At 40.2% G+C, this 15,061-nt stretch overlaps 1 protein-coding gene across 4 annotated transcripts in view; it reads right to left on the bottom strand.

Annotated features, from left to right (window-relative positions):
- col7a1 (collagen, type VII, alpha 1) overlaps positions 1 to 13,920 on the bottom strand; it is a 62,040-nt gene extending 48,120 nt beyond the window's left edge. For all 4 annotated transcript variants that reach the window (XM_034869960.1, XM_034869959.1, XM_034869963.1 and 1 more), the window contains exons 1-12: positions 13,516 to 13,920; positions 4,632 to 4,704; positions 4,314 to 4,494; positions 4,046 to 4,202; positions 3,852 to 3,945; positions 3,578 to 3,736; positions 3,263 to 3,420; positions 2,809 to 2,938; positions 2,548 to 2,667; positions 1,375 to 1,530; positions 1,006 to 1,125; positions 755 to 904 (exon numbers count right to left, since the gene is read on the bottom strand). In XM_034869960.1, coding sequence (XP_034725851.1) covers positions 755 to 904; positions 1,006 to 1,125; positions 1,375 to 1,530; positions 2,548 to 2,667; positions 2,809 to 2,938; positions 3,263 to 3,420; positions 3,578 to 3,736; positions 3,852 to 3,945; positions 4,046 to 4,202; positions 4,314 to 4,494; positions 4,632 to 4,695 — 1,489 coding nt within the window. In that variant the 5' untranslated portion in view covers positions 4,696 to 4,704; positions 13,516 to 13,920. The remainder of the gene's footprint in view (positions 1 to 754; positions 905 to 1,005; positions 1,126 to 1,374; positions 1,531 to 2,547; positions 2,668 to 2,808; positions 2,939 to 3,262; positions 3,421 to 3,577; positions 3,737 to 3,851; positions 3,946 to 4,045; positions 4,203 to 4,313; positions 4,495 to 4,631; positions 4,705 to 13,515) is intronic.
- Between the last annotated feature and the right edge of the window lie 1,141 nt (positions 13,921 to 15,061).

Raw genomic sequence — 15,061 nt, 5'->3', positions numbered from 1 at the left:
TATTGCTGAATATAATAATGATATGCTGTATTTTCAAATAAATGTGTAGGCTTCATTCAATGTGGTCTTCACCAAAAAGAAATCAAAATTCTTTCCTGATGAGAGGGAACGGACAACTCATCAAAAACCAGACATCACAAATGGTTGTTACTCTGTTTTACACAGGAACAAACAGGAGAGAAAAAGATGAGCTAAGGTTTTACTGTGGTGTACAGTATGTAGAGCAGTGTGTATATCTCACAAAACAAGGCCACACACAGGTTTTCAACCCTCCTTTTCAGCCAGCTCTCTGCTCAGTGACTCAGCCTTCATTCAAATAACACTGGCCAACTGAAATGACACCATATGGCCTTACTCACGAGAGACAGATGGTGTGTGCGTGTGTGTGTACTGTATGTGTATGTGTTGTATAGGTGAATGAGTATAGATGCACTCAAAATGTTCCTTAAACAGAGTTAAACAGTTACATGTGTAGGCTTTCAGAAAAGAGACAAACAGAGAAGATTGCCCATCTTTTCCATCTCTGCCTCTTGTCCCTGTACTTTGCAGGACACATCAGAGGCCAAAAACCTATTCAACAAGCATTTTACTACAATTACTAATTTAACAAGCACAAACATACAATGTTATTTAGTGTATTGTAGCAATTAGATATTTTTGTTGTGTGTGTGTAACTGAGTTTTGAGAGGGAAAAGGTTAAAATAAACGCAGAGAGATGCTTGGTGTTGTGATGAACTACTCAAACCACACCTACCTATCTTGAACCTGGTCGTTGCTACAGGGCCCTCAGTGTTGCCATCATACAGCGGGATGATGGTGACAATGTACTCAGTGTCGAACTGCAGTCTGGACAAAGTATGGAACTCTCTGTCACCAGCAACCTCCACCGTCTCGACATTTTGACCTTTATGAACAGAATAAAATAAATAAATAATGGTACGTGTATGTAAACAAATAGACTTGTCAGAAATGTAAAATGTTGATTGATGTCTGCTTTGTCCTAACCTGTAAATGGTCCCCAGACCAGACGGTAGGCCCGTGCACCACTGACGCCTCTCCACCCCACACGGACACTGCCCTCCGACTCCGTCTCCACTGATAGCTGCTGCACTGCCTCAAGGCGCACTTACATATGCAGAAATATGAATAGACATTTTTAAATAATATTGGCTACCTATACTGAAAGCCAATCCAACCACAAGGTGACAGTATGTCTATGTATTTGCACTGGGTTACATAAATATACTGTATTGATTCCTTTTGTAACTTTATTATGAAATAACTATCATATTGTGTCTACTGATTATGATCAAACTACAAGCATTTACCATCTTCATAGAACAGTACCAATAATGGGCCACAGTGTGGACTCACATGTGCGGGCATTGAGAATGGACGGGGATGCCGAGTTTCGAGGGAAAAGGGGAAAGAGGCTGACGACGTACTCTGTGTCAGGCTGAAGTGACTCCAATGTGACGGAGGTAGAGTCTGCAGACAGAGACTGCTCCGACAGCTGATCTGCTGGCTGACCTGCTCTTCCAACCCCACAACAGGCAACAGGGCAAGTAGGCATTGAGAGTAAGCAGCTGACAGATTAGTGCTCTATTAGCAATCACAAATTATACTTACAGTATGTCATTAGACAAATTAGCTGACAACAAAAAAAAAGAATACAGAATGTGTCCTCAATTCATTAACTTGACCTCAAAGCACAGAGTGTGGCAGCCAGCCAGCTGTAGAAAAGTGCATGTGTCTGTGCTGTGAACGTTCTGTGCAGCAAGAGATATCTGTTTTTTTTGTTTGAATTATCAGTGTAAATACTGGCAGACATGGGAACAGGTAGAAACATCACACCCCTCATTACAGGATACATACAAGCCTCATTTAAATACTCTCTCACATGTGCCAGCCCAGGAGAGGAGCTCCATGTGAGACTTGCATTCCTGCCACATGCTCAGAGGAAGAAACTGTTTATATCAGCCCTCGGGGGCCACTTTTCTCTCCTTAATCACGGCATAAGCACCCAAACATCTTGACACTGTTGTGATCTATGCAACACCACACCCTGTCTCTAAAATGTAAGGACAAAATGACTGACAATCTGTGGCATAAGTGAAGGTATTCACTATCTATTTCTATTTTAAGTCTGGTGATAATGAAATGTATTTAATATTTTAGATAATGGTTGGGCAATAAAAACCCTTACTGACAGCCAGTGCCTGAGGGTGGTGAGGTGTTAAAGAAGCTCATGTTCCCCATACTCAGCCTTGACTGATAGACATTCTGATTCCAACTTGCCACCAAAGGTTAACTGTAATTACCAGCTGTAACTTATTTTCCTACTTCAGGATTCATGCATCAGCCAAAATTAGTTTTTGTGACAAGGTAATTCCGCCAGAGAATTTTCTTTTTTTTCCCCAAGTTGCTAATATGCTGCAAGTGTTACTAAAACATAAATGCACATGTCGGAATAGAGGCTGACAGAAAGAGAAAGACAGGTAAACAGGATAAATAAAAAAAAAAGAGGTATGTGTGTGTGTGCCTGACCTCGTGGTCCATAGGTGAGTCTGTAGCCCTGCACAGGAGACGAAGGCTGATCCCAGCCCACAGAGAGAGAGAAGAAGCCAGCCTGGAGCAGGCGTAGACTGGTAACCCCTGGCAAAGACCCTACATGGGGAGGGAAAAAAAAGACATTGCAGGTGACTGTGAGAAGTTCAACATTAAGGGTCCTGTCCTGTGAGAGAGGTTGAGTTAGCTTTTTGGCAGATGTTTCACTGCCGACATTTGCATCCTCCACTTTTTACTCACTGGTTCGTTGCTTGGCAGAAACAGACTCCCCCACACTGTTGGGGTATTGGGCAATAATAGTCACCAGGTAGTCGGTTCCTGACCTCAGCTCTTGTGCGGTAAAGGTCCTCTGAGTGACAGAGACAGTCTCCTGCAGGGGAGAGGTAGTTTGTAAACAGTCAAGCCTAAGACAGGCTTTTGCAAGTGACTGAAATAGATGGGTGAGCCATGACATTCTTCTATCTTTATCATGTCTGCCACGGGAAAGGGAATTTCATTTTTCTCTTTGCTCTGCCAAATTTTAATCTCTACAACATCTACACTGAGAAGATCCACCCATTTGACATGTCTCTACGCTGCCTGAAGGCATAGGTTTCTCTCGCAAAGCAGGTTTGACTTTGGCTTCTAAAACTGCAATTAGCTACTTCAATCTATGTCATTGCCATATGAATATTCTTTCTACACTTGGACTCACCTGACGCAGTTCTGCAGTGATTGGCTGACCCAGGCCAGAAAGTGGAACATACTGGACTAAATAACCAATCAGAGGCCCCCCTGCTGCAGTCCAGCGAAACCTGAGGGTATCAGACGTCTGGCCTGTGAACTGAAGGTTGGACGGACCAGAAAATGCCTCTGAAAGGAGAGAATTGAAGTGGAAGCAAGAGGAGACATACATAGAATCAAATGCAGGTTTACAGTCTGACAATTACGTCTGAGATAATAGACACATATTTGTTACTGTGTGTATTTTAATACACTGATGTGGTGTTATTTAAGGTAACCCACATACCATCACTAGCATAGACTCCTCCTGCTCTGGAACACACTTGGGGGCTCACAAGAGGAAGAAGGGTGTTCAGCAGTTTGAAGTCCCCGACAAAGGAGGTGAAATCACTGCTGGGCTGGGAGGAGATTTCTGCCAATTCATTCCTGTCTGCACTCTTTATACCTAAGAAACCACAGTTAATTGGCAATGCAAAAAAGAAATCTCAGTCTCTCTGTCGCATAAGGCAGTAGGGGAAAAAGATCCCAAATACTGTGAGTAAGAGAGCAGAGACACATACCGACCGCAAAAACATGCACTCCTTGACTGCGCAGCTTCTGTGCTGGTTCCTGCACGTTGTCTTGTGACTTTCCGTCTGTTATCAGGATAGTAATCTGAACGTAGGTAAAATTAGAAACACATGAAGTTGTTGTTAAGATGTTAAATACACAGTTTTATAATTATAAAACTCCAAAGAATGACTGTTCCTCAGACCTTTGGGACATTACGACTGGACGCAGGGTTGAAGAAGTTGTCAGCAACAAACTTGAGACCAGCACCAGTGCGTGTGTTTCCCCCCTTATAGTTCAGATTTTCTACAGCGTTGACCAGCTCAGTGCCAACCACGTAGGTAGTAAATGTAAATTCAACTCTAGATGGAGAGAAATGTGCATTAAATACATAATTCTGCACTTGCAGCAAGATCCTTTGCCACCGCTTGCATAGGAAAGTAACGGAGGGAAAAACTAATCCTGTCAGTTACCTGGAGGTGTCGCTGTACTGTATGGCCCCAAACCGTATCCCTGAATTGCTGACAGAGTTGGCAAATGGTTTGACGATTCCAGCCATAAAGCCCTTCACCTGCAGAAAGTTAGCTCGGCCAATACTGGAAGAGCCATCAACCAGGAAAACGATATCTGCCGCTTGCACATTATCACACCTGCCTGCAAATTCAAAGCAATGGAGATTACATGTGAACACATAAAGACACACTTTCAGTATTTGAACCAACACACAAAAACATGAAGAGAACACTTGGGGTTGGTGAAGTAGTCCAGAGGAGAATTCAAGTTATTTATACCCTGAGCATCAGCCCGGTTCATGGAGGACAGCAGGACAGTCACAGTGAAAAACAGGCTCCGCATCTTCACAACCTGGGCACACAGAAAGCAGATACACTTTTTTATTATGTATAAAACTATTTTAACTGATTACAAAACACTGTAACAAAATAAAAACAAAATTGTGATATTATTCAGAATTGGTAGTTTACATGTTCAGTATTAAAGGTTGCAGACTTGTAAAGGGCCTCTTTTTTGTCTTAACTACTACTCCTTTTCTTGTGTCTTCAGGTCATATACGTAAGTCGGTGTTGTAACTATCCCTTTCCATGAAACGCTGCCATCCCTATGCTACTTTACTGCTAGTCAGATGGTCACTTTGTCACTTTCTGTTCAGCTGCATCCCATAAGACATTTGTTCCATGTTAAGGGTAGTTCACCCTTGCTATTTGTCAGATTCTCTGTTTCCTTAGAGCTCTAGCTATTGTTCCTGCCTGTACCTGTTCTGAACCACCTAGCGTCTAAGCCAGTCAAGCTTCACAGGCATGCTTGAAGTAGTAGAAGTGTGCAAGATTTGGGCGGTAGGCCCATGTTGACTTTCGGTGACTACATTATAGCATAAACTGCCTACAGTGGCCTTCAGGTAACGTAAAGAATGAGAAAAGCCCTCTCTAGAGCCAGTGTTTGGTTTGCCCATTCTGGGCTACTGCAAAAACATGGCGTAGCAACATGGAGGACTCCATGGTAGAGGACCAAGCTCCCAGGAACAGCATGTTCCCATTGACATGTTTGGATTTGTATAGTAACAGCATGTTCAAATAACAAGGTTACAGCCATCTTCTAACCGCATTCTAACTGGGATCTATATTCTCAGAAAGGCAAATCACTGCTACTTCTGCTACTTGGGCGGAGTGATTTGCTTGCTGCACCTGAGAAGCCCAGTCACGGAGCAGAGAGTTCGCTTGGAGTTTGCTCCGAGTTGGAGTAATAGAGTCAACAATTACTAGATATTAAAAGCATAGTTTACAATTATGGGTGTTTGTTGTGTTGTAAAGACCTGCAACAATAAGCAGGTGAGACCAGGTAATACCAGGATGTTTCATAGAATTCCAACCAAAAATGGATTCTACCTGTACATCACAAGTCTGTGTTCGGTCTGATTCTCCCCTCTACCTCCGTCTGTTTGGCATTTTGTCCGTCAGCTTCCAAAATGTGTAACTCCTCGTCTGTGTATTCTGGCTCAAAAAGATATGGTTCTGGATTTTGGTTTGACATTGGCGGACATTTTCCGGTAAATATCCGGAAACTTTCCACGGAAAGGTAAGCTGGGACATGAAACATTCCACTTTGGAAACTTTTATGGGAATTAAAGGAAATTATGGCAATTTATTAGAATTAAGTAGAAATGTTGGGTAATTCATACAAACTCCATGTTGTTTTGTAATAAGCAGACAAGCATATACAGTGAATATAAATGAGTTATTTGTCAGTAGAACTTTAATAGATTCTTTCATTGAACAACAATAAGCCAATGGGCATGTAAGTGAACACTTTGAATTATTTATCAGTAGAACTTTGATAAATTCTAGTCCTTGGGCTCAAATGCAGTACTGTCTTCAATCAGTTGTAGCATGTTGGAGTCTAGAAATGATTTGTGCAGTGGGCGTGGCCTCAATAGCCCTGCAGTAAGCTAAGTAGTAGCCGGTACCATTGACCTTTAGCTTAACATATGAAAGTAACTAGCATGCTGCCTTTGATTTACTAGGGTTATGGTTATATACGCTAAGCTAACCATCAGCGCTGTTTGTCAGTGCTATTGTTTCCACCTTTTATGAACAAGTGGGCTATACAATGTACCCCACCCCCCCCAAAAAAGAAAAGAAAATACAAACTCCTGTATTTTAAAAACTACATGCTGGCAAGTACGTAGTAGCCTATGCTGATTACTGCATGTCTTCCATGTGTCATTGACAAATATAGGGAGGACATTCAACGGAAGTTGCATAAAATCAGGTTGTTTTAACCAAGATTATGCTGCAAGATGTTTTTCTAATTTCCATATATTCCCATTAATACCCATGGAAAGTGTCCAACTTTGAAAAGTTCAAGAATTTTGCAACTCTACACTGAAGCCAGAGAAAATATTATCATACCTATCTTATCATGAAAACTCTTATCACTCACACTGGATGCAGGACCTACGATATGTTTGCATATGCACAACTCCAAAAATGAAGGTCAATTACATAACTCAAGTTAACTTAAGTTACTAACTAATATGGTCTTTTCTGTTTAAAAGCAAGTCTACAATGTGTAACCCAGATAAATAAGTTCCTGTCCTGTGTCTCTCTACACCATACTTCAATAATTATGTATGTGAGTAATGAGCAGGAAATATGCTTCATCAACCTCAGCATCACCCATCTTTTTGGGTAACCTTTCCTCCCTTAACACTTTGTTTTAAATGTGATCAGATTATATTTCTGCAACTGGGAAGACACAATTACATTACCAACCAAGCACTCATTCCTTTCTACTCCTGTCTATCCTGATATTAATAAATAGGGGTGAGCAAAAACATATTAAAAAAAATGTATTGGATGTCTACTGCAATCGCAAGATAGATATATAGATACTTTATTGATCCCCAAGGGGAAATTCAAGGTCCCAGTAGCTTAAAGACATCTGCATACACCATAACACGATTCTATAAACAAATCCACATGAATAAAAAAAAATAATATATATATATATATATATATATATATATATATATATATATATATATATTTTTTTTTTTATTCATGTGGATTTGTTGTATGTGTATATATATATATATATACACACATATACACACATACATATATATATACATTTATATACACATACACACATACACACACAAAAAGTAATTACATTCTGTTTTGTTTTTTTTGTTTTTTTTAAATCCAGCATAGTTTTTAAATTGAAAATCAATATTGAATCAAATCGTGAGCCTAAAAAAAAAATCTGAATCGTGACATTGTACACCATCAATTAATGTATATTGGAAACACATTGGGAAATGTCATGATTAAATATATAACCTGTTTATTTACTATACATTAATTGCAGTATTTATTTATTTTATTTATTATTTGTATTGTTTGTGTGACGTTGATTATTTTGACTGCACTGCCTCCTAAAAACAAAATCCTAAATTTTTACTAACTCAAGGATTATACAAAAAGCATTTCTGAACTTTTGTTTCCCAAATGCCCAACCTGTTTTGACTATTAAGTGGAATTATAAAACAAACAAAAAAAGCAATCAAAATCCTGCCTCCTTGTGGCTTATACTTAAACTTTAGTATAGTGTTTTCACTTTACAATATTGAAAATTATATTAGGTTTTCTCCCTGCCATGTTACTAAATGGATGTTTAATATTTAGTCTCAGTAATTGTGAACCAAGATTTTAACCATAAATGTAAGTCATTCTCTGGGACAAAACGTTAAAATGCCATTAAATAAAAAAAAAAGGTGAACTCAGTAATGGCCTTACATTGAACACACACGTTATGAACAAAACTATTACTCTCAGCCAATGTCAGAGACAGCCATCATCTGATAAAAGAAATCCAATATGGATGTGGAGCCCTTCTTTTCGTGACAACTTCTAGTCACGTTCGCCTTTTTACAGAGGTAATACATGACACAGCGGCTACTGCAAATAGTTGACAGATGTTGAGCCAACAAACAAAACCTCTGATCTACACTGTAGAGCTAAAGTAGCTAGAGTAAACATTGTCGGGATCAAAGCTGTAAAAAAAAAAAAAAGAGTTTCAGTTGATGAAACCAAGCTTATAAGTGAGAGCAGCAGGACAACAGCAGACAGAAGTGATTGTCTGAGCCTGTATAGGAATGCAAAGAACTACATCATCTGGAATTTGGTCGTTTTCATTGCTTGGCATTTGGTTGGACTCAGAAGACTGACCAGAACCAGACTGACTGACAGTGTTTCCGCCAGAACTAGCCCACATTAAAGACAGCTGTATTTGATCCATGCAGACAGGCTTGATAACATTCCCCAGAGGCAGAAAACTACATTAAAAGGGCTCTGTGGGCCAGGATTTTAAGTGTTTTAAGTTGTGTGATTGCTGTTGTATAGAATAATAAAGAGCTTCTGTTGTAGTCATTTTTAAATCAATGTGTTTTGCAATACGTATCCTATTGTGGACACTGCATTGTGATCTCTATCGTGAGGTTGTAGGCATCTCCAAGCCTTAGTTTTAATCCCGGTACCCGTTAATGAAATAGTTTGGCCTTACAACTTGTCATTTTCACACTTCAGTTTTTATATGGGTAAAACAAACAAGATAAGTGGATTTTGTTTGGCCACCATGAGATAGAACCAAGGTAGCTGTTCCCCCCTGTCTCCAGTCTATATGCTGAGCTAAGTTAAATGTCTCCTGGATGTAGCTATACATTTATCTATAAGCCTCTTTCCGACCAAGTAGTTACAGGAACGTAGTAATAGGAACAGTCCACTTCTACTAACTAGTTTCCCCCAAAACCATTTTTTTTCCATTTGCATTCACACTGGCCAAGTGGCCATAAGGAGTGGTAGGAGGGGTAAGTGAGTGACACAAGCACAGCAACAGTCTTTATAGTGTCGTCATTTGACTTTAGCTCCACATACAACAAAAAACCACGCTGGTGTTTAAAAACTAGGCTGGAGTACTACAGATAAACACAGAAGACGAAGGCTCCAGCGTAACATGATCCCAATTAATATAATGGAAGAACATAGAAGTGCAGAGCACAAAAGGCAAACCAAACGACGGGTAACATGAACTAGTATTAACAATTAGCTGGTTGAATGCAAAATGTTTGTCTTATGAGTTAGCATACGTAGGCAAATTGCAACAGACGGTAAAGAATATGTACTGTTTGTGTTTCAGACGTTGCTAGATCACCAACGGTCCCTATGCGGAAAAGGGAATATGGAAAAGAAGCTACACTTAAGTAGGAGCTGAAAGAGTTACAGGAAGAGCAGTCAGAGGAACTTAATAATCCCCAAATTGGTCCGGTCAGAACACCAGTAAAAAAAGGGTTCTAGGAACATTATGTTCTAGGAACTGCAAAAATCTTTTCGGTTGGAAAGAGCCTATAGACATGGGGATAGTTCCTAACTCACTGTAAGAATGTGAATGAGCAACAAAACTTTGAACTATTCCTTTAAGGAATAGTTCAGGTGCTAAAGTTTTAGATGAACTGGATATTTCTTTAACAATACTTAAGTACTTTCATACATTAACACACACACACACACACACACACACACACACACACACACACACACACACACACACACACACACACACACACACACACACACACACACACACACACACACACACACACACACACACACACACACACACACACACACACACACACACACACACACACACACACACACACACACACACACACACACACACACACACACGCCAGAAGCTCATGATTAGGCATAAATGTTTGTTCCTTCTCTACGATGCAGAGCCCACAGACCCAACCGTTTCAGAGTCTTTGTCCCAAATACGCAGCACACACATTAAGCTTACGTAATAGGTTCCACATGTAATGCCCCTTTCCAAGATTCAAAAGGTATGAATTGTAAGACTTCCACCTATGAAAATGACATGATGTACATTTAACTCCTGACCTGACACAGCTTGCTTGCCTTTGATGTTTTTTTTCCCTTCCATTTCCTGTATGGAATCAAATGAAACAATGTTTATTTCTGGTTTGTGGTTTATTTAACAGATCATAATTGAAAGGCATTAATGATTTGAGGGCAATTAAAAATGCCAGCTGAAAGAACTGAAAGAAGTGGCTGTAAATGTTGAAAGCATCACAAAGAACAGATTTTTTCTTCTTCCTGCCACTCCCAGAACACACCCAACTCCATTTTCAGGCTCTAGTTTAATCCATAGACAGTTAAAAAAATGTACCAACAGATCCTGTTGCTCTGGATGGAGACCAGTGAAGACTATTAGAAGCATATTTCCAGCAAGTGCCGAGCGCTACTGTGCAGCCTCTAACTGAGTGTGACAACATAGATGTGACGTGAGCAACCTGTCTGAAAGTTGTAAGTCTTCTAGTAGCTGTGCCAAATAAAAATCTCAATCGTTCGCATCTAGCAGAGACAAAGAGCGTAGGTATTTGCAAGGAGATAACACAGGCACAGGCTAATTATTACTAACTAAAATGCTAGATAACATTAGTAAGTAAACCTAAACAGCTAATGTAAGTGAAAACTGTCTGCGAGCTTCTCCTGACAATACGGTAATTCGTTGACTATGTGACAACAAGACGCTTGGTTATGACACAATCGTTAGCCCATTTTTACAAAAACACCTGCTACAGAGCCCTAACATGAGATACAAGGTATTGGAGCCTTTTATACATTGTCATGTTTCTTTAGAAATAAATAATGGACAAATAGAGTCTTGAAACGCTTCAGATGTAAAGTAATTCACTTTCAAAGTGACGTCAAAATGAATGGCAGTCAATGGGATGCTAACAGCAGGTGATGGCTTTGTAGCATTAAAATGGCGCCATACGAGCTACGCTTAGAGAGGAGAGGCTGACCCTCTTGGTCTAATCTGATAACATACAATCCTGCTGGTATATAATTTCAAATAATTGTGGAAATTATGCACTGGGTTAGATCACATGCCAATTTTGGGAGTAGCCCACTTCCTCCAATAAACTCCTTTTTTATTACAACATACTGTATGTAAATATATTCATCAAGTACATTCCTATGTAGCCTCCACACCTGGAATTTTAAGGATGAAGTAACTGGCTTATGGGTATTGCCCCCCTCTAAAGGCCACCTGGGAATGAAACCAAACATGCGTTGAAAGGTCAATGTCTCAGTAGCAAAGTGCTGCTAAAAGCAATCATCAACAGGAACAGGAAAGTGTGGATTTAGTGTGAAAAAACAACCTGTAAGCAATGGTATTGGCAAGAAAAGGACTTTTCAGGGACAGGAAGAAAAAGAGATTAGGACTCATCCCAAAGCTTCTGTTGGGAGCTGGGTTTTTTGAAAGCTCAGCTCATGCAGGATCACAGAGTTGTGGTTTAGTAGAGATGCCATTCTCCCAGGGGGGCAGCAGGCCACAGGCCACTGCAATGTGACAGAGTGCAGGATTGTGTAAGAGCCAGGCTCCCTCCGCATAACATCAGTCATCAGGGACAGACAGTGGCACAAGTGGACAAGGGGATGGAGGGGTCAAAAGAGGACGGGCTGTCACAGAAAATTACCAAAGTCTCCAGCAAATTTGCTCAGACAACATGGTTTTGTGTACGTAAGATGCAAAAAGCTGCTGGTGCCAAGAACAGAAGAGCCTTACTCTGAGGCGGTCTGGGAGTCAAAAACAGGCTAGACTGATCTTGTCACCTTGTACCTCTACCCTCAGGTCAAGTACAGCATCTCACACGTCCACCAATGATGGATTCTGTTTCTTAATCTAAAATAAACAAAAGTATTTTGAAAATCTTCTGTGACCCCTCGTTGAAACAAGTTTCAGAAGAAGAACTGATCTTATCCACATTTTTCAAGTTGATTTCACAAGCTTTGTATTACTAATAACAAAAGCCAGATGGAATAACTCTGAGAAATAACCGCATTCATCAATGGGTTACAGTATCTCATTCAAAGATATGAATGAATGGAGACAAAAAATGAAAATCCCCAAGCCTGTAGCTAGTCCAATCCAACATAGTTAAGATTCATTTTAAGCACCAATAATCAAAACACACTGGCTGCAGAGGTTTTCCTCAAAAAGGCCCATTGTTGTTGATAAAAATGATTTAAAGTACAGCTTTTAAAAGATTATCTGAAAGTAATGTTTTCTTGAGAACAACAGAAATGGTTCCCTTAATAACACATCAAACACACAGTAACCAGCAGCAGTCCTCCATAGATGACACACTTGGGATCAGTCCAGAGCCATCCGCTTCCACTCAAACCTAAAACTTAAACTATGGCTGCAGCAATGCAGTGGATTCAATGATGAGTGAGAAAGTAGGATGTAAGGGTGAGGCAGAAAGGAGGGGTCTAATCAGTCCTGCTAAAAGGTTTTTCTAGACATTATTTAAAAAGCCATGTCAATAGGGGATTTCTTTCAGTTGCATGAGCCAAACCACAGCAAAGACATGGATGTGCTTAGGAACAGACAATTGAAACCAATCTAGACACAAAGACAGAGGAGGAAGCGGAGGAGTGAGAGTCCCTTCCTCTGCGCTGCATCATGATGTGTAGCAGGAGTAATGCCCTGTATAACTAAATGAGTTCAGCTGAGGTCAACGTGGCTGTCTACTCCCCCGTTTTCCTTTGCCACTGTAATGAAGACTAATGCAGACACAGAGTGTTTCCAAGGGCAAAGGAGTATAATTAGGTTTGTCAGGGTTTCATTAAAAAATCCATTGCCAAGTTTTTGGGTTCTAATCACCCAGAGGATGATACATCTGATACATAGGCCTACACTTTCAAGTGTTCTGCTCGGTCTTGTTCAAACCCAAGGCTTGTGCTGCAGGGAAAGCAATAGGAGTGGTGCATTGGCTAGAATTCAGATAAGTGCTCTACATACAATACTTATTGCTTGCCCAAATGTAGGCTACAGGCAGAGTAAATTAATGTATGGTATTGCAGACATATCAATAAGTTATGTCTCGATCCTGTAGAATTAATGCAGAAATATAGTTTACACGTTGTGCACAACTCCAACTCAGAGTAGGCTGCCACCGGTATTCCCATACATATATATCTATTAAAACAGTGCACTCCAGACACAAGGGCCGCCACAGAGCCCAGTGCAGGACCTCATCTCTCCGCCTCTGCCTCATCTTACCTGGGGATCTCTGTAGCGTGCACCGGGGCCACAGCCTGCCGCTCCTCACCTTTCCACCTGTGGCATATCCAGCTTTCCTTAGCTCCCCGTGCAGTAGTATTCCCAGTCACCGCTGTTCCGCGTCACTGCTTCAAAAAGCACACTCCACGACTATCCACTGTACAGTTTATAAGTTTGCTTAATAACTTAACTCCTGACGCAGCATCTCTGTAGGAGACAGTAACACCGTTTTTGATTCCCGAGACTGCCAGCTGAACACAAGCTGCAGCAGAATAGTCCAGACTTGTTCGGATGCCTGAAGGGGAGTCCTAAGCTCTCCCTTTCTACTTGTTTTCCCCACCTCATTCTCTTTGCCTCTTGTCCCTCCCTGCTTCTCCATGGAACAACCAATTTCACCCATGTGGCGCGAAACATAATAATTCCGCTGCTTTTTTCAGGTTAAACACAGGACGCTCGGGGTCACATGATTTTACGCAGATTGCCTTTATTTATGGTCGGCACACGTGGTTTAATAGCAGGAATTTAGAGGTTAAAAGTGGAAATACCAAAAATTACTGCACTTTTAGCTGCATAGTCTATGCTTAGTATGCATATAGATTTTCTCAAAACATTTTCTTGTTTTATATATTAATCAAAGCTGCATTTTACTTTAATTTTTACAATGGAAATACTTCTCCTTGCTTAACACCTAATTTGTTAATTTGGTGCTTCACTAATGTTGTATAAATTAGATCTGCTAAACATTAAACTAAAGCTGCTAGCATAGCTATAGAATTCTCCTTGTTTATTAAAAACTATTCTTCATTATATAGATATTGCTGTTTATGATAAGAATCCGTTTGAAAGAGTAAGTCAACATACACTCCTTGATTCTATTATCTTCTTTCCAAAAAACTCTCTGAGGCTCAACCTCTAAATTAAATCAACATAAATTAGACTCCTCGCCATAATTTAGAGACTAGGCTACTTCCCATTGTTACCTCTAATTAGTTTGCAGATCAATGTTACCATAGTAATATCTGCACAACCTTGTTCTACTCTTATTGGTGCTACTATTTCAGTATTGTATGATTCTTATTTATGCATTTTATTCGGGTTAACAGTGTCAAACTGCTATACGTCAGACTGTGTCTGAATGTGATTGTTGGTCTGCAGTGTGTTTTATATTGTCTATTGTCATCCTACAATTTTGCACTCTGTGTGTCTGTCCATTGTGCTATGAGGTTGTGTTGGTTGTTAAGATGCCTGCACCAATGGCACATATGTCTCTGCTTTTATTATAGTAGATAAATGAAAATATGATTTAGATTGAGCTCTCTCTTAGATTTTGATACAGAGTTTTCTGAGCACCTTCAGGCCTCTCTTGAATTAGAAATTAGATTACTGTGGCATTTAGTTTTCCAATAAAAATATTCATTTTGCCACAAAACTTCTGTAAGTGAAGCCACAGGAATCACACACACCTTCCCAACTTTCAGTAGTATTTCTCTACGTTCTCCATGTGGCTATGTCCTGCTTGTCAGAGGTGGAACTGAAAATGTTCCTG

Source organism: Etheostoma cragini, chromosome 4 (genome assembly GCF_013103735.1).
Source record: "Etheostoma cragini isolate CJK2018 chromosome 4, CSU_Ecrag_1.0, whole genome shotgun sequence".
Lineage (NCBI taxonomy): Eukaryota > Metazoa > Chordata > Actinopteri > Perciformes > Percidae > Etheostoma > Etheostoma cragini.
The sequence above is the reverse complement of the archived record's forward strand: the minus strand, read 5'-3'. Positions and strand labels throughout refer to the sequence as shown.